This window comes from Trypanosoma rangeli, assembly GCF_003719475.1.
Source record: "Trypanosoma rangeli strain AM80 chromosome Unknown Tra_15.4_contig_00028, whole genome shotgun sequence".
In the NCBI taxonomy this organism is placed as follows: Eukaryota; Euglenozoa; class Kinetoplastea; order Trypanosomatida; family Trypanosomatidae; genus Trypanosoma; species Trypanosoma rangeli.
This window is the reverse complement of record NW_021705772.1, coordinates 34,427-55,400: the sequence shown is the minus strand read 5'-3', so window position 1 is coordinate 55,400 and position 20,974 is coordinate 34,427. Positions and strand designations below refer to the sequence as shown.

Genomic DNA, 20,974 nt, shown 5'->3' with positions numbered 1-20,974 from the left:
TCTCTCACTCTTTCTCATTCGAAAAGTCCCATGACAAATACAATGTCATTCACCTACAGCGAAACTTCTAAAATCACTTTCTCTTGACTCTAATGTCCCTTTGGCCTGTCATGTTTTCCATCTCTTCATCGAAATCGTAGCTGCCTTCAAATATGGTGTACAGTTGCCGAGGCCGTCTACAACAAAAAAGACCTGACAAAGTAAATGCAAGAAGCGTCAAGAAGGAGACTAACGAAAGTGCAACAGCGCAACCGGCATCGCATAGTTTTTTCTCCGGTTGACCTTGTCCAGGCTCAAAAGTTGCAGAATGCACTACAATGGGTGGAGTAAGATTCAAAGAATCTGTAATGCTGTTTATCACCTGTTGCGCGGGCTCCATCCAGGAGGTGTTGCGCACCATAAGATTGAGTGCGTTTGCCGTCACAAAGTCACCTACCCATGGATCAGCCTCGCCTACGCCCACTTCATACCTCATAACAAGACATTCATCTGCATGATCTATAGAGAACACCCCATCAATACCAAACACGTTCAGGAAACACTTGTACATCGCTTCACGTAACTTCTCTTTCCTCAGATGAGGTCTTTCATCATTTTTATTCACTACTGGGGCAAACACGGGGGTAAAATTGCCCACAATTCTTGCCACAACTGAAATAACAAGTCGCCGAGTCCCTTTACTTAGTGGGGTATAATGAATTTGTCGTGTGGGCGGAAGGCGAAAAAGAGACGCTCCACAGGCATACATGGGAACAATACTTGTTGTACAAATATCCCCACGCGTGCTTCTTAAAACAAATTCAACGTAGTCCACACATTCACTATAAAAAAGGGTATCGTAGTAGTTAGTATTTTGTGTAATCTGAGAAAAGTTACCGTATATGTTACCTAGTCCGATGCATCTCTCGTCCATGCTATCGTCTTGACTCTGATCTGATAAACCATAGAAAGTATTCGTTACTGGATAGTGATCTTTGTACCAAAAGGCAGCATTCCACAAGCATGACACTCGCTCTCTTGCACAGTAAAGATGATAGTAGCAATTTGTATTGTCAGGCTGACGGCAACGATACGCTGCGTTCTTAACATGCCCTGACTCCTTGCCGATCTGCACGTGTCCACGTGAGATGCAGTTGCAAAAGCTCTCTGCACATTTATTAACAATCGGGAGGTCACAACTCTCCGTTCGCGTATACATATTATCTGGAATCTCTTCCAGCGACGGGGTTGGCGAAATGCTAGGGGAGATAACTAGCGAAGCCTCTGTTGACATCGAAAGAGAGAGAGAAGCATTGGTTGAGATAGGTACAGTGGCGTTTAACGAGGATGACAAGGCAGCAGAGAGGCTGGTAGTGTTTGAAGAATTCAATAACTTCGACGTCATTGAGGGGTAGGTCTCACTCAATGAAGAGATTCCATGCATTGTTGGGGACGTCATCGTCTTTTCATGCTGCCCTAAATTGACATCCTCCGTGGTGTTCTCAAGACATTCAGCAGAGGGACTAACTAGCAGCAACAAAAGTAGTATCGGCAAAAGCCAAGGGACAAGGCCACACATTGATGGGCATCCTCCAGCCATTGCGGGTTCAACCTCTCGCCTAATAAGTTGATGTAAGCCTCACATACATACACAAGCAAACGGCAGAAAAAGCAAGAGGGCAACGAGCAATCTAAAAAAAAAAAAAAGACACCAGTGCATTCACAATAATAATAATAATAAAAAAGAAAAGCGGAGAGGAGATACCCCCCCCCCCAACACCACATACACTGCAGCAATCAAAACAAAGGCAGCCACACACAATACAGCACACATGAGAAGTAAACAAAAAGTTTCCCTACATGATAGTAAAACATAATACAAAAAAAAACATATAAAAAACAATATACAAGCAACGCATACACTTACTTAAATCCTTCAACGCACTTATTCCAAACATTTCCTTTGTTACCTCGGCACAATTTCTTAAAATAATTAGTTTATATAATTCACTGTTGCAGAATGCCACAAAAAACCCAATAGATAAATATATATACATATATATATATACATACATTGTGTATACAAACATGAGCAAGTTAGCCACCAGTAATACAATTACTGCTACTGAGACCAACGTCTGTTTCACTTCCGCGGCGTTCCATCCCTCCACTCTAGCTGCGGAGAAAAACACGACGTAGGATGCTGAAAGGGCGCGGCGTAGCGAAAAGCGTCGCGCCAGACGGTAGCGCACGGCAGAAGTCATAGACGGCTCAACTAATGTACGCTTGTAACCGTATAGTATCTGCTGCGATGGGTTTTTGCGAGCTTCCCGCCGTACGATACGAAGAGGATACATCCGTTGCTGTTTGGCAAGACACATTGCCCGATGAACAACACGCAGCGGATGTGAAAGGTGCGGTGGTACAGGCTCCCAAACAAATCGGTCCTCTATGACACGATCCCTCACGTAGAACGGAATCCACCCACCCACGCGGCCGGTCTTGCGGTCCAGGAGATGGATAAGCTTCTGTACATTAAGCACACGACGCCTCTCAAACTGCCATGAGAAGAGAACGGAGCGATAAATGAAGCGGTCTATGGCGGCACGGATAGCAAGTTTGGACTCTAACTCCCGCCGTTGCCACATGCGACGCATTTCTATAAGAACATAGGCCACAATTTTCTTTGCACGGCGCTGCTCTTCTAGAATTAGGTTCAGCTCATTCGTAACTCCACTTTTCACTGCGTCACCGTGTTGCCTCTGGGATAAGAGTGAGTGCAGGCTCTCATCGGTCAAACTCTCCCTCTGCGAAAGGTGCACCCCGTGTCGTACAGTTGAATCCATACTAGCACCACTAGTTCCAACGGCGATGGAACCACCAAATTGTAACGCTGTCAGGGGTACTTGTCGATGGGTTATAGCGTGTCTCTGGCTTCGATTAGACGCATACACCAAATTCTCTTTCAGTTTACCCTCACCCATAGCACGTGCCACGGCGTCTCTTCTCAATTTTTCTCGCCCTTCCTCCTCTTGAACCTTCATTGTGGCGCGCCTTATAAGGTCGTCAACAACACAATCGTAGCGTGCAGGGTCTTGTAGAAAAAGAGCCTTTGCTTCTTCCTCCCCAGCCGCAAAGTCATCCACGTCCTGAAGAGTATCAGGACCGTAAAGAGAAAGCGGTGGCAGTTTTGCATAGCGCATGTCATTAACACCTCTTTTTCCTGTGATTGCTGCCGTCATACTTGCAGTTGTGGGAGTAAGCTGAGAGATGGGAAGCTGGTTACTGTGGGACGTGGCTTGACGCGCAAAACCATGCAAAGATATGCGAATATTTTCTGCAATCCCTTCCGCCCGTAATGGCTTCCCTGAGGCCTTGCCTTTATCTAGCAAGCTAGATAAAGGTGTCGGTCCCATAGTCTCCATTGTTTTAGGAGCAAGAACTGCGACTCTTCCACCTGGTCGAACATCTGTGTATGCATATTGGCGCGTAGGGGTGATGGGCATCTCGGGTGACAGCATGTCACGCCCCTGTGCGCCTTGACGACTGGGGGGTCTAGGGATGGGCGTTTCTCTCCTTTTGGCCTTGTCGACACCTACCAATAACGCATTTGAATTAATTTCAGGTTCCTCCAGAGCAGGCAAAGCAACTGACTCCGCCCTCAACTCCTCCACTGCAATTCCCCCTTTGCTGCTCTCCATGCAGCTCAGCTGCTCCATCCCAAAACCAATTTCGATAGGGGTGCGTGCATCCTCTCCGGCTTTATTGATACCTGATGTCGGAAAAACAGTATGGTGATGGTGATGAGATGCGAGGCATCCCTCACAATATAGCACAGAAGCAGAAGTTTCACCCATTGTTGCAGAGGGTTGATAACGGCCATCTAAACTCATGAGTTGGGCTGAAGACTTTTCCACCAGATCGACGCTCGGCTGCTGCGATACATCCACAGTTGCAACAGAATTCCCTGAAGACACCTTGTTAGGAGTAAATGCTCTGATGATGGATCCCCCTTCCTTGCTCTCACCACTAACCTTAATTCCAGCTGTGGCAGAGGGACTTTGTAACTTCTGGATTTCCGTGATTAATCCCGACGGTAACTCAGCCCCATCCCTCAGTGTTGAAGACGAGGGTTGCTGCTCCAATTCACTCCGCGGTCCAAACTGAACTTGATCATCTTGTGGTTGAGGTTTCATCTTGTGTCGCCACAGTGCTGCTGACCCAGCACGCAGCGGGGTCTCACCATCTTTCTTAGAGAAAGAAAAACCGTCTGTTTCCAGCTGATGGCCTGTCTCTAACATTTCCTCGTCTGCAATACGCTGGAGAACACCAGCTACCATTTCCTCCACCCGCAAAGTCTCTTCGTGTTCACTAGGGTAAAGAGCAGCCGCAATTATATCCTCCTCTTTATTTTTTCCCTGACGGAAACCCGCACTCGGGACCCGCTGTGACACGGAAGTTAAAGCGGAAGGGGTAGAAGTAGCACCCTCCACAGCATTCACCTTCCCCTCACCGACAACTTGTTCCTTCTCATTCATCGCTTTTGATCCAGTACTCACCATCGTTGAGAGAAAGGGACCCTTTTCAGAAGAACGCCTCCCATCTGTCAAAGCTCCTTGCCACTCAGATGCCTGAAGTACTGACAATACCACACAATTATTTTCAAATGCCTCATCATCTTCATTTGAAAGGGCAACTCCCCGTTCACCTACTCGAGTTGCACTTTCCAAATTACCAGCTGCTTCACTCGTTCGACTCTTTCTGGGTTCATCCTTTGCTTTACCCCCTTTTGCGGTTTCTATAGTGCTTCTTACTGATTCTCTTCTCTTGATTGCTGTTGCGGCTTCCTTGGGCTTTGTCAGGGTAGCATTCATGACATTGACATCCCACTTTTTCACCTTCTTCGTTGCAGGACCATTTTCCGAGAAACTACTTCCAGTCTGAGAATTGATTTCTGATCCAAGATCCTCAGTACTTTCAATAGAGTTTAACAGCAGCGGTTTAAAATTATGCCTGGAAAAGACACGCCGAGTACCAACTTCCGTAGCCTCCTCATGATCCATCGTCTCGTTTCCTTGCACTAGTGGTTCCGTTATGCCTGCTGCTGCTGATGCTCCTGCTACTACTACAGGGACTTCATTGACCTCCGTTGTATCCTCTTTTTCCCTTTCTTCAGATAAAGCAGCAGATGCATCTTTCACGAGAGGCTCCACATTAGTGTCCACCTCCTCATTTACCACTTCAGATGCGACTGAGTGAACAATCTTCGCTGACAAGGAAGCAAAGGATAATTTTGATGAACGTTTAGTGTCAATAACTTTTTTTGCTTGTGGTTCATTTTTAACCGGGGCCCCCTCGTAAAAATTCAGCGCTCCATCAAATACCACTCGGCGTCCTTTTTTTATGGAATTCAATGTCAACACCGAGATGGTGCTAAAGGGGGGCACGTCCACCGCAATTGTTTTATTATTGTCCGTATAGTTGAGCAGTGCCTTAATTTTCAGGTTTTTTAGTTTTGTTGCATTTGTCTCCACGGTCGCTCGTTGTGGACTGTCGGATTGATTTACAGCGTACAATGTGTAACGGTCAAAATATGGCTGTTTCATTTTGTTCTGTGCCGCGTTCCTGGATTTATCACTGGCTTCCTTATCTGCTTCACTTCCCTGCTTATTTGGGGACTTCTTATTCTTCTTCCCATTTGTTAAACTCAGTGATCCAGTTCTGCTTTGCCGGTTCCCCTGCCCCTTTAGCACGAAGAGGATACCTTTGCCAATCTCCATTGAAAACACTGTTGAACCGTCATCTACTACGCCCATTGATTCACTGGGAAGGACGGCCTCACTAAGGAGCAACTCCGGCAGAGGCAGCTCAGCAGGTGCTGCCGTGGAGTTCTCCTCTAGCTGATCTGTAGTACTTGCATGTACGGTGACAGTTGACTTCTGCCTCCGGGGCGATGGAGTTCTTACCGAAATTTTTCTTTCCAAAGTCGAAAGCAATGCGTCATCATTATTCTGAGAGTCATTTGCATTTTGTTGCCGTGTCTTCTTTTTTCCGGCCAATAATCTCGCCACCTCTTCACTGTATTCCTCCTTTGTTTTTCGTCGTGCACCTTCCTTCTTCTCTTTACACTGTCTAAAGTAATAATTATAATTAAAGTTTTTGTAAAGCTCCTGAAGGATTTCATAGAGATCAACCCGAAGAGGATGCACCTCCACTGTGGGGTGAGACGGCTGCAACAAAGGATAGGTCACTGGAACTTCAAAGCCTGTGGATTGTCTCCAGGAAGAGAAGGACTCTGGTCCCGGCGTTGTTGTCCCCCATGTTGGTGCCTGGTCCTCAGACTCCTCCCCTTGTGTGGTAGTGAGGGTGCCTGGTTCCTTGTTTGTGGAGTGAAGCTGCAAGGCTACGTCAGGGTTCCGCGTCGTTGAGTCAAACGCCTTGTAAGAGCATTGTGTTTCACAAGCGTCCTTCTCTGTGACATTCATCGAATGCACAATTTCTTCTTTGTCCTGGGTCTTTTTCCCAGGATCTGCCACTGCTAAAGTTCCCTCGTCTTTTCCATTCATCAGCCCCAATTCCTCTGAACTAGCATCAATGGCGTCATACATAAACTGAAGCAGTTTCAAACCCGCTGCCTCCACGGTGGTACATCCAGGCGACTCAACCTCCACAGAGAACCCGATGAGTTCATCCTCTTTCTTTGTATCTTCCTCCTCTCGCACTACTGTCGTGTCACCGCTGAGGCGTGTAAACTCTAACATATTCGTACCTGCTGCTTCCAGCATGGACAAAACACCTCCCCTCATAACATTTGAAGAGGATTCCTGAGATGTCAGTTGCGCAGGTGACTCCCTCCGTTTTTGTTGTTGTGGTGGTTGCCACTCTTCTTGAGGTTTCTGAAAAGGTTCCGTAATTGACGCAACGACGGGGGAGGTGACAGTAGGGCCAGAGAAGTCATCAGCTAAATTCGTGTACTGTTCGTATGGGACTTGAAGATCCATTGATTCAATGAGCCAAAGAAGCTCTGGCAGATTTGATGACACTCGGTCAGCAGAGATAGTCGGCTGTGACTGTGGTTTGGTTGCCTTCACCTCCGCCAGCTGCTCTTCCATTTCAAACGTGGCTCGCTTTAGTTCACCAATTGACAAGTCGGGAGGAGGCTCCCTCGCTAGAAATGGAATATCGCTAACAATAGAACGGCGATGGTACATAATTGCGTCTGACACACCCAACGGGTGCCCCAGTTGCTGCATTTCCTCACGGACATTTTGTTGCCGCGCAACAAAAAGAATAAGCTTTGCTATTTCCAGCTGCACCATGTGTTTTCGACGCCTCTCTGGTGACATAGACACCTTGGTGGTGTTGGATGCATTCTGCAAAATGGCCTCGGCAAGCCCAACCTTCATTCTTACCGAGTTGATCCGGCGCTGAAGCGACGGCACTGCAAGAGGGCATACGGAATTGCCGTGTATCGTGGATTGTGACTCGTCATTTCTCATGGGGCTACTCCTCGTCGGAGAGTAAATTTTATCATCATGTGGTATCAAAAAAGATACACATTTTGAAAGGGGCTTCACAGGATTTTTACGTCTGGAGCTGCTCTCCCTACTGCCCACGGAGAAGACAACTGAGGAACCACAGGAGGCAGAAAGGGGTGGCCTTCTTGCACCGTGGCTGTCGGGCCGTGAGGGTGATAACTCCCCGCCCCCCAAGACTAAATCCGCGAAAAGAGGTGTTCCTTGCTGTGACATGTTGTTCCCATGTATATACGTATTCCTTCTCTTATATATCTGGCCGGTGCTGTCACACACGCACACAGGCCCTTTCTATTCTCCTTTTCGTTGCCTTCCAAGTAAAAGATTATGCCCCTCCCCCCTTATATATATATATATATAGCCTTCTAAATCAGCCTCTAAGCAAGTGGTGAAAGGGGGGAAAAACAAGGCAAAAAACAACAACAAGAGGATGCATCCGACAGACACACACACACACACACACAATATCGACAACAATGTGAATCATAAACATTCGCAAAGATACGAAAACACGAGTCACGCTGCCCCATTTGACGACAGAGAAGCGGAAGAAGAACCACGGCGACTGATAAATAAACCGCAAGGAACCATCACAAAAACAGAGGGACATCCACAAAATGAGGATAAATGAGTTTCTCCTGTAGAATTGCGCGAATTTCGCTTAAAACGAATTGCGAGATGACACTCTCCTCCATGAACACAGCATCTTCTTCCTCCGAGCCGAGATGGCTGCTTGCTACCTGCGTCCATGCGTCGGATGCGTCCACGTCTTCGCCCACCGGTGAAACCCCATCCGAGTGATCCGGTAAACTCGACGCGTATGCTTGTCGCTCTCCAAACACGGCCTTGATGCTCATTCGCGTTATGGGTGAGGTCGAGAGCTTCCCTGGTTCCATCCAGAGACGGCAGTTGTTGTGGTGAAGATTGATTGATAGATAAAAGTCCATATCCATCTTTGAGAAAAGAAGAGTTATCGGCATGCGCACAGGAAGACTAATAGGGCCCAGAGGAATGTCGTGACGCAACACACATGACAACAGCAATCGCAATGACCCACCATATGTAACATGCAAAGAAACGTAAAGTCCCCTTGGGCCAATGAAGGGGGCAAGCACATCTTTAGATGAAGCAGGGGGTGAGTTGATTTGTGAATGATTACCACCCATCCATGCTCCAGACATTCGCTTCGCTACAGACGAAGGAATGCACCCACCCGCCAACGAGTCCACTTCACTTCCACATTCGCCACCGTGCTGCGAGCAAACTGAGGGCGAGAGATGGAAGGGAGTGGAGTGCGACGCCGCTTCCTGGCGGCCGTGAACGGGGTCATGTGAAGTGGAGCTCGCCTTGCTAAAGTCTTGCGCGTCGTTGAGTTCTACAATCTCAATGAATGGAGACACAATGCCCCACTCAATCCCTGTAACGCGAAGAGATTCGGCTCGAGTGGAGCCGCTGCCTGAGGGAGAGTCAACCCCCTCTGCGAGTGTGGTGTGTTGCCGAACCTTCTCTTCCAATCTAGCATTTACTAGTGCCCGAATCGCCTCGGCAGCCGTGACGTCGAGACGGTCCCAGTTGAACTGCAGATTCATTAACTATAACTTCTTTTTTTCTGCACACCACCTCGTGTTTCAAGTAAAAAATGGAGAGAAAAGTTGCCGTGGTAGCACATCACCATGAGTCTTAGTCACGCACAAAGAGACTTGCAGACCGTCGTATTGGATTAGTGAAGAGTGTGAGGACAAGGGAAATAGGCTCCCCTTCAGCGGGAATTGGGGCGGCTCAGTGCAACTCCTTTCAAATAAGACGCACCAAATATTTCTCATCCATATATATATATATATATATATATATCATTCCCAACGTACTTTGCCTCATTTGATTCTACTATCACATATTCCACCTCTCTTTGTAAGCCCCGGAAACAACAGTCATTTACACGCCCATACACACACTTACAGAAGTGGGGATAGAAACAAGCAGTAGTACCGAAAAACAACAACATTTTACTTTTCCAACTCACTGGACCTCCTCAATAGCATCCGGTGAAGTGTACGCACATACAGACACAGACAGAACCAACATGGCAAATCAAAAAATATAAGTAAATAACACGTCAACCCACCTAAATGGCTTTCCTACTCCTGCTTTTCTCCTTCTTCTTTCTCATCCAAACATTTTTCCTTCCTTTCTTGCCCCGCCTAAACTCACCATTCATCCTTTCCTCTTTTTCTTTTTTTCCCCCTTTCTCCCTTATCCCATCCTTCGCTCTGTCTCTTCCTGTTTGGTTTATGGCCACGTGAACGGCTCGGGCGGCGGGGCATCGTCCGCGCTGTTCCACTCGACATCACTCACAATCTTCTGCTTGCCGTCAGAGGGCTTTGTATCATGCAGCAAACAAATACCCGTTGGGTTGGGTTTAAGCGGCATGTAACGTCCGTCAACATCGTGAGAGATAATGGCAAACTGTCGGGCCGACACACGAGTCGGGTTTTTCAAAAGTTCAAAGGCCGGCTCCGGTTCCTTCTTCTTTTCCGTGTCCGCACCTAACGGTGGAAGCGCTGGTTCGGCGCCAGAGGTAGTCGCACCTTTTGCCGCAGTTTCTTGTGCCTTGCCACTGCTGCTCATCCGCTTCAGCCGGTTAAATTGTTCCTCCCTCTTAGTGGTGGAGAGGATGACCGCCTTCACAGCGGCAGCCCTAGCCTCCTTCTTCTCGGCAAGGACGCTCTTGGGAAGCGCAAAGCGGCTTGGTGGCGCATTTGATTTCAAAGTGTACTCCGGGACATCCAAGTTATCATTAAGGCCAATGAAACAGGTTGGCCGCATCGCCAGCGTGATCATAAGAAGGTACGGAAACCAGTACCAGTGTTGCAAAAACACAAACATACCGACCACAGCTTTGTCCAGGCGATGACGTTGACGGTGCAGAGCAAAAGTGCAATTGCGACCTCCGGCGTCCAATAGACCGGTAGCGATAATGCTTCCAAATTTTGAGCACATGTCTTCTTTGCGACCTGCAATCTTTTTGCTGAGAAGGTCTCGAAACTCCTTCACCTTGGAATTCTCCGCTGCCGTCAACTGCACCATGACGATGGCAAGCGCGATATACGCTCCTTGACGGACAAAATCCACCAAGTCGTCCTTCAACGTCCAAAGCACTTCAATGACGGCGGAATCACCTGTTCCTGCGGCTGCCACCGCCAACGCCATACCCACACCATAGCGGATATGTGGATTGTAGCTGTCAACCAAGACACGGGTGAGCTCTAAACAGAGCGTAGGATCTTTTATAGTAAGGAACCCAATCATAGTGGTGGCGTTGCGCCTAACATCATCCGAGGTGTCCTTGACTGCCACACTCAACAAACGTTCCAAAACCTTTGTATTTTCCGCCCCTGCGTACCCCAAACCCAGCATGAAACAGCCGCCTAAACGCACCCATGGATCGGAATCCTCTAGAAGTCCATTCGCCACCCCCCAGCACTCATCTTCTCGACCAAGCATCATGATTGCTACAGCCATGGAAATGCCTCGGATAGTCTTCTCCTTCTGGTTATCCTCAGCTGCCAGAACTCGCATACTCTGAATAGCGCCTCGGTTCCCGCTTCCCATCATGAGCAATCCTATGCCAAGAGCCGCACCCTCACTTGCGACGGCATCACAACCACTTACGCAAGCAAAAAGAGAGTCAAAAAGCTCTTCATCTTTCAGTCCCATTGCCGCAAGACCAATGCCTAACGAGGCACCATGAATGATTTGTTCACTGGTACTGTACTTTCGTAGAGCATTTTTAAGATATTCAATCATTTTAAGATTTCTAGTCACAACAACAGGGGCATGAATAAGACCCAGTGCATAGAGGGCGCCTGCTTCCTGATACGGCAACATTCCCACACTTTCCTTTGGTAGATACGGCTCCACCACCGTGAGTCCCTCATCAATATGACCCCGGTGAATGGCACCAATGGAGGCCGTAACAACAAATTTGGCCCAATAATTTGCTCGAGATAACCAATCCATGTTGCCTCGCAGAAACGCATCGATGGTAGTTCCACTGTACATAAGAGCGTGGGCAATCACAGTGGCATTGTGTGGCACAGATTTTTTTCCATCAATAGACTGTTTGATGTGGTTGAGAATGTGTATGTCTGCATTGCATTGAGCATAGAGGAATTTCAGGTAAAAAGAAGCAGAAGTTTCACCTGTAAGAACAGCAAGAAGTTTTTGGTGTGCGTCGGTAGGTTTTTTGCAATTTACCTCTTTTGCCGAAGTGGTTCCTTTTTCATTATGGGTGGGTAACATCATCAATGCCGGATACGCCTCCGCCGCCGCCGCCCTTTCAACTGCAGCCACAATCGAAGAAAGAAATTCTTGGTTTCCATATTCGTAAAGGTCGAATGCAAGTTGGTAGGCTGTTGCCTTGTCACCAGATTGCATCAAATCAGCTATGAGCTTCGTCGTTGACGCCGAGTCACCCAGGAAGAGGAGACACTGTGCCCTGGAGAAGTAGTCAATGGTGCTCAGACCACCCTGAGCGTACAGCTCCGCCAAGAGGCGTAGTATTTTCCGCCTAAAACCAATATCCCGCAGCAGAACACTTGCCAAGTCAAAGGTGTAGTTTAGAATGACAGCTGACTTTGTGAGGGCAATGTCCTGTCGAAGTACCTTCTCCAGGAAGTCAAGGCGGCGGGCACGAATGGTGAAACCAACCAGTTCCCGCACGGGTGTCCCTTCCTGCAGAATCCACTTATTGGTCAGTGCAGTAAAGAGATTGTCAAGGCGAGGATCGAGCTTGCCACGTGTCTCCTCCGGCTGCTCCTGATACTGCACAAACTGATCAATGCAACAACTCAAAATGGTGTCGGTGAAGAGTGAACGCTCCACGTAGTTGAAGGCAGTTCCAGCCTCAAGAGCAAAGTGTACGGAGTCATTATAAGCGCCAAGATGAAAGTGCACATGAGAGGCGACAAGGGCAGCAAGCATTCGTGTATCCTCGGAGAGATCAGACGATTCGTGAAGTTCCTCAATCAACGGGAGGTCGGGACTGATCTCATACCAGTAGGTGTCCACCAGCTCCCGCAGACGTTTAAGGGCAAACTGGAGTACATCTGGGTCGCTCTCACCGAGCAACGCCAGGACACCTTTGGATGATGAGAGACCAACAACCATTTTTTTTTTCTTTTCTTTTCAGTGTGCCGTTGCTTCCTTCTTTTGTGTATTCCTCTTCGCCCTTATTTTTTCTTCTCTCTTTCTCCACGCCCTTTTGCTTGTGATTCTCCCTTTTCTTCTCACGTCCTTTTTTATTTCTTTCCAATTTATTCTTCTACTCTTCTTCTCGTGGTGCAACCTCTTAACGCTGCAACTCCTTTCCTCTCTGTATTTCCTCCTTTTCTCTGCGTCTGTCACGGTCCAAATACTGGTGTGTGTCTCTTCGTGGTGTTATTGTTCCTTTTTTGTTTGTTTACCGTGTTCCTTTCCTTGCCGCAGGCGAGACACAATAAGAAGAAGAAAAAAAGGAGAGAAAGATTCACAGCACCCAGGAGTCGTAGTTGTATTCTTTCCTTGCGCTGTCACTCCCCACAAGACAACGGGAAAAGAGTATGGGTGAGTAAGGCAAAGGCTTTCTGTTTATCCGTGGCGGTTTAATCGTCGCCGATGCTACCAGCCATTTTTTTTTCATTTTTGTTTTCTTCCTTCTGATGTTTTGCCTTTGCTTTTTAAACGGTGCGATCAAAGCGAGCCACGTAAAATCCGTTGGTGGCGTCAGCGACGGGGTCGCAGCGGATGGTGTGATCCAGCGGGAATGCATCACCTGCGCACTTGTGGCCCCGCGTATTCCATGTGGTGGGCATAATGTTGCTCAGCGTCCAGCCACGTGCCTGCACCCGCGTATCCTCCAACACCTGCCGTACCACACACTCGTTTTCCTCCCTGTGCACAGAGCAAGTGGAGTACACAACAGTGCGACAATTGTCAAAAGAAAGCAGGGCATGCGCCAAAAGCTTCCGCTGTAACCGCGCAAGCCCCATAACACGATCGGCGTTGCTGGCGAATTCAGCGCCATGCTCTTCGGGGCTAATGGCCCCAGTCTCAGTGCTGCCTGCCACACCCTCGCCCTTGTTATCTTCATTGGCTTCGATGATACGGGCCTGGCGTTGCCGCATAAGCGAAACATCTACACGCGTCCAAACCCCACTTGCACTGCAACTTGGGTCCAGCAGAATTCCCTCAGTTGCCTCACGATCCGCAGAGGACATCTGCAAAAAGTCCATGTTGACGACATTCACGTAGTCACTGGCGCCGAGACTCTGTACGCGGTTGCGAAGAAGCTCCGCGCGCTTCTCATCGCGCTCCACCGCCATGATCTTCACATTTGGGGCACCCAATGCCGCGAGATGTGTCGTTTTATTGCCAGGGGCAGCACAGGCATCAACGATGTACTCCAGCGATGCAGCAGTCGCGACGGGAAACGCCCTAACGACCTCCACAACGTCCAGAAGGACACATGCGGGTAGACAAGACGCACGATCCTGCAGGACAAGCTGACCGCTCCGCACCGCGGGGTGGGCGTGAAGATCAGTGCCTGCGGGAAACACAAGAAGCGACGGCACAACAGAATCCACAGTGAAGGCTGGCAAGGTGCGAAACCCCTTCGTATGATGTTGTTTTTTCTGCTGCTGCAACTGGGGCTTCTCCTCATTGCTTGCATTACCTTCACGGCTGCGCTTTTCAGCAGCACGGCGGAGACGTTCGACTAGACTCTCCATGTCAATCTTCAACGTATTCACACGCGCGTACCGGGGAATCTGCAGCTCGGCTACTTCAGACGCCATGTCGCCATCGCCAAAGGAACGTCGCTGTGTGTCCTTGTGAGAGCGACTGTAATTATTCTCATCCCCATTATTTTGATTATCAGCATCGTCCTTGTCCCTCTTGTTACCGTCCTCCGCAAAAGGCTCATGTGCACGTGGGGGGATGACATGGTGCTTCTTAACATGCCAATACGCTTCCCGCAAATACGGCGCAGACTTTTGAATTGCTTGCGCAGTCGTATCGCGATTAGTGTTCAGCCCTTTTCCTAACACGACGTCGTACGTCATGCAAATGGCAAACTCCTTGTTAGCACGCGGGTAGTACTTAAAGAACTCCGCCTGATCGAGGACGTCCTGCAGGAGGTCGTAGTGCCGCAGTGTTTCACACACCACCGCATAGGTCTGCTTCTTCTTTTGCATCTCCTTCCGAAGGCAGAGAGCCTTTGCGGTACCATTGCCCTCACGGACGGCGAGCACGATGTCACTGGCCTGCCGGTAGACATCCATCTTCCTTATTGTTTTTCACCACCACTAACACCGCCACCACCAACACCACCTCTTGCCACCAATTCATAGTCACCGGCAGAAACCACCGAAGGAAACGACACGGAAAAGAAAAGAAAAAAAACCATGGAGCATCCGAAACACACACAAACAGAATTTTTTTTTCTTTAAACCCATCTTAGAAGGCCATCAGCAACATCGCAGAGTAATATATACCACGCAAAATGTCGATTACGCGTGCACAATTATTCATGCGTCATTTTACGTCGCACACCTTAATCGTAATGCTCCCACACACGTGTGTGGCATGAAACCCCTTCTAGAGACCGTGATGACTTCAACCAGTCTGCATCAAGAGAAAAATCACTGCGAAATAAACCCTGCATGCCGAGGTCTGCTCTCAAAGGATTTTGAATGAACCACGTCAACTGACGGGCATGCCTGACACAAAACCGATCCAGCCGTGCAAGCTGCTGTTTTTGTTGCTGGGGACCTCCTTCGTTACAACGACCCGAGGACGTCTTGTCCCTGGCCAAACAAACTACAATGCTTTGGTCACACCCTGCGACACGCAATGCCTGTACGGAGTCAAATCCACGGGCCAGAAACTGCTCTTCTAGCCTCTCTCGTATCGGTAGAATGTGCGCATTTACAATCAGCGCACCGCCTGGGCGGAGACGAGAACGGCACAAATCGATGAGACTGCCATCATGCATCATGCGCTCTTTCTCGGGGTCGTAGCAATCCAAAAAGACAAGACCGTAGCGACGCTCATGAAGCGGGTTCTTGATGTCAGTCGTTTTTTGGCTGTCCTCCTGCAGGACCTCACGGACATCCCCAATAATGAAGCGATAGTTTGGCTGCTGCTGCCTCCCGCGTGAAGCAACCCACACACATGCTGTCTCATCTGTCGTCTTAGGATGAATCTCAGAACATGGTGGCACCTGACCCTGCCGCTGACAGGTTTCCAGCACGGCTGGTTCCACCTCCACAACGTCAATAGGCACATCAACCGGAAGGGCAGCATCTAAGCAGTTTCCAATCACATTCCCGCCAAGACCGAGAATAAGCACCGATGCGTCTTCAGTTGACGTCAAAAATGGGAACTTAAACGATGGTGATGGTGATGATTTCGTAGTATTCCCCGTGATGCAAGCCTCTGCTTCAAATATCGTGGTCTTCTTCAGATGACGTGGCTTGCTTCCTCTGGCCATAAAAGCCTCATCAGGGCTTTGCCAGAGGACATACATCAGTAGTCCAAAGTGCACCATGTGATAGGGGTAACACTCCAGCTGTATTACTCTTCCCGGTTGGCAAACAGACTGCAAAGCAAATGAGTGCTGCACCGGTTGCTTGTATGCCGCCCGGTCAACAATATGAAGGGTACGGAATGTAAGTAGATGCTGCTCACACACTCCCATTGTCGTTGTGATCTTTTCATGTGACCTTCTTCGTCCCGCTTCATGTGACGCGAATGTGTCGTATATTGCCACCTTCACCAAAGACTCAGCCCAAAGCACGCAGTACCCTTTTAGTACTTGACATGCTACACACGATAGCACACAGCATGAGCAGCTCTCTATGCGAACATCCCTTGCACACGTGGGGTCCCTGAACCGTTTATATGGACGCAAAACAGACGTCAAGGTCTGCTCCTTGTCATCCCTAAGCTGGCGGTAACTTGCCATACCAGTGAAATGAGAGCAAATCTCACATGGAATGCGCTTCTCCGCCGCCCGTACAAGAGCACTACAATCGCCACTGGCCGCATCCTGCTGTATCGGCATTCCTTTTGTTGCCCCCACTCCCAATCCTCCCCCTCCACAGTTACAATAAAAAAAATATGTTCCACACGCACAACCACAGCAATAGTAAAGCATGAGGGTTACACGACGACTCAAGCAAATACAAAAAAAAGAAAAAGAGTAGCAACCTCTCATACATAAGTGCATTGGCTTCCGATGCCTATTTCCTGTTCACTGTCTCTCTCTCGTTCCTCAGCGAGACACAGCAAACATACTCCCTTCCAATGGCAAGCCCAACAGATGCAGCAAGTGTGCTGCACTTTTCCTTTTGCCCGCTACTCTGTATTGAGCCACACCGTCAATGTGCCATCACGAGACCCGGACGCCAGGTAAGACGCGTTGCCGTTTGATACAACACATAAACTGAGAATGGCATCCTCGTGTTGTCGGGGCACAACACCACCTGACACACAACCATGATTGGTCGAGTGCGGCCCATGGAGATGGGAAGGCTGCACACTCGTAAAGTGTCTCTCCGACCGTGTCTCTGCAATTCCTCCACTGATAGTCCCAGCGTACACGGGGGACACGAACGGGGGGCAAACAAGCGTCTTAGATCGATTGGGAGCGGCCAGGCACCACTTTCGGATCCACATGTCATCTCCCGCGGTTACGACCACAGAGTGCTTTGGTTGCACCAGCAACGCCCTCGTCGCTTGTCCAATCGTGGTGGGCTGTAGGGCTGTTCGAGTCTCACCAGTGGATAGATCCATCCAATGCACAGTACCCGCCTTTGTTCCCAAAAACAGTCCAGGACGGTTGCTATTTTCTAGCAAAAACGAGCATGCAGTGTCCGGAGAAACACACAGGATAGCATTTGGATTATCCATGACACGGGTGCTCGCTCGGCTGCTTTCACCGTGCTCGTCACAGCCACCGCCATTTCCAAGGCGGTGTTCCTGCACCAACATTTGAAAGCGCAGATCAAACAAGGCTACTCCCCCCGTAAGTGTTACCACTGACGCTCCGTACGCTCGGGAGCCAAGAAAGAGGGGCGAAACACCGCTTGGTGGGCCAACTGCAGGTGGAAGCGTCGTCTGCCAAACTTCCTTTCCCACCCTAGAGTCCATGACGTAAACGCCGCCCAATGCACCGGTCACAAGTGTGACAAAATCCCCGAGTAAACAGGCGGACGTCAGTGTGCCCCCAGCCAAAGAACGCCGCAAGACGATGTTATTGCAGGCAACATCGAAAAGACACCACTCCCCGTCCGTGCCTCCCATGTAGAGTAGTGGACTCATCCCCTCCCGCAGGAAGTTTGCAAAGAGAAACGTGCTCGTGCGAGAGGCGTTGGTTTGGATGCGATATGAGTAGTCCATCCCCTCTAAGCCAAGCGACCAAAGAACCGCCTCGCCGCAACTGCCTGCCGTCACCAACGTCCCGCCTCTTGCCGCGGAGGTGCAGTAGATTCCACCAGAGTGGGATGTCTGCGTAAACCAGGGCGAAGCAATCGGCTTAAGCTCCTTCGCATTCCACGTGACGTTCGCCACAGAAGGGACTGAGGATTCTCCTTTTTCTTCTACTCCCCGTGTTTGATACAAATTACCGACAACACACTGTCGTTCTGGGGCGTGTGATAATGCCACGCTGGCGTCTCCATCATCTTCTAGTGATCTCTGCCGCAAAATCACCCGCTTCTGCTCGCGCCGTGTTGGTCTAAAAAAAAAATTCCACGTGAAATTCTGACAGCTGTCACGCCATATCCCCTCCGCCACATCTGGTTTAAACACATTTGAGTCAAACGTCACATCTACAGATGCCACACGTGAGGTAAGACCCCGCAACGAGCGTCTTGCGATCCCGAAAGGTGTTTCATACTGCGGAAGAATATGACCCGCGCTTCTGTATAATACACGTTCATGTGAATCTGTGTTCCCGCCCAGGGAGCGTGCCTCTGCGTTCATCGTCCTCATCATCTGCTCCATAGCATCAATATAATGAGACATTTCCAACTTCACAGCGGTGGGAAATAACGAAATATGGGAAAGCGGCACTGGGTGACGCAGTAAAGGTAGGACAGCACATGTCAAATACATCCATACATCACTGACACGATGCGTACAAGCCACCTTTTCAAGCATGCGAGATGCTGCTGCACTTACCCATCTATTGGAGCTTACAATATGCGGTAACACCTGATGCACCAGGGGCATAGTGTCCCACACCGCAAGACACTTTTTCTCAACAATGATGGCGATACTCTCAATGATCCGCACCAGACACGTTACATCCGTCTGTTTCAATCCCTCTTCCAGAAAAAAACGCAGTGTCCTAAGCTTCGGTGCCTGCAGGTACAAATGACAGAGTATAGCCTGTGGATACAATTCTCTTTGCACATCAATGGTTGAAGCAATGACCGTGGTGAGAAACGGAATGAGGTCGTCCTGTGCCCTTTCTTCTCCGAGGAAGGCCACCACATCCACCGTGCGTCGGAGAGTCACAACAACGACCGTTGTATTAGGGTGTTTGTATAGCAATCGAAGTGTATCCCAGCCACGGTCAAGAAGAGTATTGAGCTGTTCCCCAAAACTGCTCTGCCACGCATTGGCAGAGGCAAGTGATTGACGATGCTCTAAAAATGTACGAGCCCGCAATAAAATTCCGGGCAACTGATCTGCAACTTCCACAAGCAGACCCACATCGGTGGTGTCTGTTTTAAGAAGTTGTTCCACACATGGCAGGACGAGATCGTCAAAGATGGTTGCATCACTAGCGGAGAAGGGGATGGAGTGACATATCATAGACAAGATCCGCAAAGCAAGTATGCGGGCAACAACGCAGCGACGGTCCATCTTCACATAGTGAAGAACATAAGGGAGTAGTGTGTCTTTCTGAAGTTCCGACGAACAATGTGGAAGAATCATCTGAATAATAGAAATGAGTCGACAGAAGGTGCCATCCGTAATGAGGTGAAGGCTGGCATTAAGAATAACAGGAAGCAGAAGCTGCACACTCAGCTGCTTAGCCTCCTTAACCAGTGTCGAGTGACTCTGTGTGGCGTCTGTGGTAGAACAGTGTCGTTCCACCTCCTCAAGAATATCTTGCAGTCGAGAGTGGAGCAACTGCACTTGGAGATCAGGTGGTCGCGCCAAAAGTGGTGGAAGAATTTCATGATAGATAAAACCAAAATATGAGGGAAACACCGACGGGGTGAAGGCCTCTAGCAACTGCCGCGCCGTGGGACGAGTGGCTGGTAGGTTGCACAACATGTTAAGAAGCATGCGGCCTACATTGGGGGAAACGCCACGTTCTGCTAAGACCTTTTGCACCATGAATTCTCGTTCTTGCTGAGTTTGCATCAAACGGAGACTAAGGGTGTCTGAGAGAGAAAAGAGCGGTTCCTCTGTGAAGATGTGTGCCAAGACGCATGCCGCCGAAAAAATATCCATCGCCTTTGTATGACCATTTGCGTTCAGATTCGAGGTGTTGAACGGAAGGGTATCATCCATAAATTTCTCAGGAGCTAAATAACAAATACGCGTCTCATTCGTGTCGTAGTAGTAGTCAAACAGGGCTGGGTTGTTGGCTGGAAGGAGTCCGGGCTTGAAAGGGCAAATATCTGTCATGTAGAGCCACCCAGACGTGTCCACCAAAACATTTTCTGTTTTCAAGTCGCCATGGACGGTTTCCCATCCCTCGTGTAGCTGCACGAGGCCTTGAAGGAGCTGATACCCAGCAAAGAGGCGTTGACCCATGTTCCAATACGGTCGTGTGGCAAGTCGCTCTGACAGCGAGTAGGCAACATAAGATCGTTCAAGCATGCAAAATCTATCATTGCGAACCTCCATCCGCGAGTAGAACAACACGTTACACGGTGGTGAAACACAAAGTCCCCCCTCAGCACTATTATTTTCCTTATAACCACTAGTCATGGTCATGACTGTGAAGTCCGCGCCCTGCGTGTTTGTCATTCGCTCATGAAGTCCTAGCAGATGATCGTAGCAGAACTCCACCAACTGTTTCTGCAGGTTGTCGCCGAGAGTACGTACAAAGACCTTCACAACAACATCTCTGCCACCTGATTTCTGGAATGGGCGGCGCACTGTCGCGCCCGTGTCGCGGCGTTCAGTCGTAGAAACATAAAAATGACGCGAGCGGAGCGTCTCTGTGGCGCCATTCGTCGCGTCCATCAGCTTTGCACAATGGAAGGAGCGGAAGTAGTAACGGTGCTCTCCCCCGAGAGGCGCCACCAGAGCCAGAACTGACGAGACATCGGAGACATTGACGGAGGTTGCTGCCGCTAGCTGGTTCCCCATAATATAATTCAACACCTAAAATAAATATGCGTGTACTAAAAAATGGAGAAGCTGAGTCTGTATGAAGTGCAGGCCGTCCTATACTC

At 49.2% G+C, this 20,974-nt stretch overlaps 7 protein-coding genes and 1 pseudogene across 7 annotated transcripts, besides 7 other annotated features; 1 reads left to right on the top strand and 7 right to left on the bottom strand.

Moving 5' to 3' along the window:
- Positions 1-73: 73 nt before the first annotated feature.
- Positions 74-1,579, bottom strand: TraAM80_01404 (uncharacterized protein; the record flags this gene model as incomplete). Its single annotated transcript, XM_029378449.1, has 1 exon — positions 74-1,579. One exon carries the CDS (start codon positions 1,577-1,579, stop codon positions 74-76), a length of 1,506 nt encoding a protein of 501 aa, XP_029241718.1.
- Positions 1,580-1,703: 124 nt separating this feature from the next.
- Positions 1,704-1,723: a microsatellite.
- Positions 1,724-1,835: 112 nt separating this feature from the next.
- TraAM80_01403 (uncharacterized protein) lies at positions 1,836-7,730 on the bottom strand (the record flags this gene model as incomplete). Its single annotated transcript, XM_029378448.1, has 1 exon — positions 1,836-7,730. One exon carries the CDS (start codon positions 7,728-7,730, stop codon positions 1,836-1,838), a length of 5,895 nt encoding a protein of 1,964 aa, XP_029241717.1.
- A 126-nt stretch (positions 7,731-7,856) lies between these two features.
- Positions 7,857-7,874: a microsatellite.
- Positions 7,875-7,953: 79 nt separating this feature from the next.
- Positions 7,954-7,978: a microsatellite.
- A 126-nt stretch (positions 7,979-8,104) lies between these two features.
- Positions 8,105-9,103, bottom strand: TraAM80_01402 (uncharacterized protein; the record flags this gene model as incomplete). Its single annotated transcript, XM_029378447.1, has 1 exon — positions 8,105-9,103. One exon carries the CDS (start codon positions 9,101-9,103, stop codon positions 8,105-8,107), a length of 999 nt encoding a protein of 332 aa, XP_029241716.1.
- Positions 9,104-9,339: 236 nt separating this feature from the next.
- Positions 9,340-9,365: a microsatellite.
- Positions 9,366-9,644: 279 nt separating this feature from the next.
- Positions 9,645-9,679: a sequence feature (GA-rich).
- Positions 9,680-9,800: 121 nt separating this feature from the next.
- TraAM80_01401 (putative proteasome regulatory non-ATP-ase subunit 2) lies at positions 9,801-12,680 on the bottom strand (the record flags this gene model as incomplete). The annotated part of the gene is made up of 1 exon (XM_029378446.1): positions 9,801-12,680. The coding sequence occupies one exon, from the start codon at positions 12,678-12,680 to the stop codon at positions 9,801-9,803; it is 2,880 nt and encodes a 959-aa protein (XP_029241715.1).
- A 94-nt stretch (positions 12,681-12,774) lies between these two features.
- Positions 12,775-13,121, top strand: TraAM80_01400 (hypothetical protein; annotated as a pseudogene).
- A 107-nt stretch (positions 13,122-13,228) lies between these two features.
- On the bottom strand, positions 13,229-14,830 carry TraAM80_01399 (uncharacterized protein; the record flags this gene model as incomplete). Its single annotated transcript, XM_029378445.1, has 1 exon — positions 13,229-14,830. The coding sequence occupies one exon, from the start codon at positions 14,828-14,830 to the stop codon at positions 13,229-13,231; it is 1,602 nt and encodes a 533-aa protein (XP_029241714.1).
- Positions 14,831-14,846: 16 nt separating this feature from the next.
- Positions 14,847-14,880: a microsatellite.
- A 38-nt stretch (positions 14,881-14,918) lies between these two features.
- Positions 14,919-14,951: a microsatellite.
- A 151-nt stretch (positions 14,952-15,102) lies between these two features.
- TraAM80_01398 (uncharacterized protein) lies at positions 15,103-16,614 on the bottom strand (the record flags this gene model as incomplete). The annotated part of the gene is made up of 1 exon (XM_029378444.1): positions 15,103-16,614. The coding sequence occupies one exon, from the start codon at positions 16,612-16,614 to the stop codon at positions 15,103-15,105; it is 1,512 nt and encodes a 503-aa protein (XP_029241713.1).
- Positions 16,615-16,907: 293 nt separating this feature from the next.
- Positions 16,908-20,888, bottom strand: TraAM80_01397 (putative protein kinase; the record flags this gene model as incomplete). Its single annotated transcript, XM_029378443.1, has 1 exon — positions 16,908-20,888. The coding sequence occupies one exon, from the start codon at positions 20,886-20,888 to the stop codon at positions 16,908-16,910; it is 3,981 nt and encodes a 1,326-aa protein (XP_029241712.1).
- Positions 20,889-20,974: the final 86 nt, after the last annotated feature.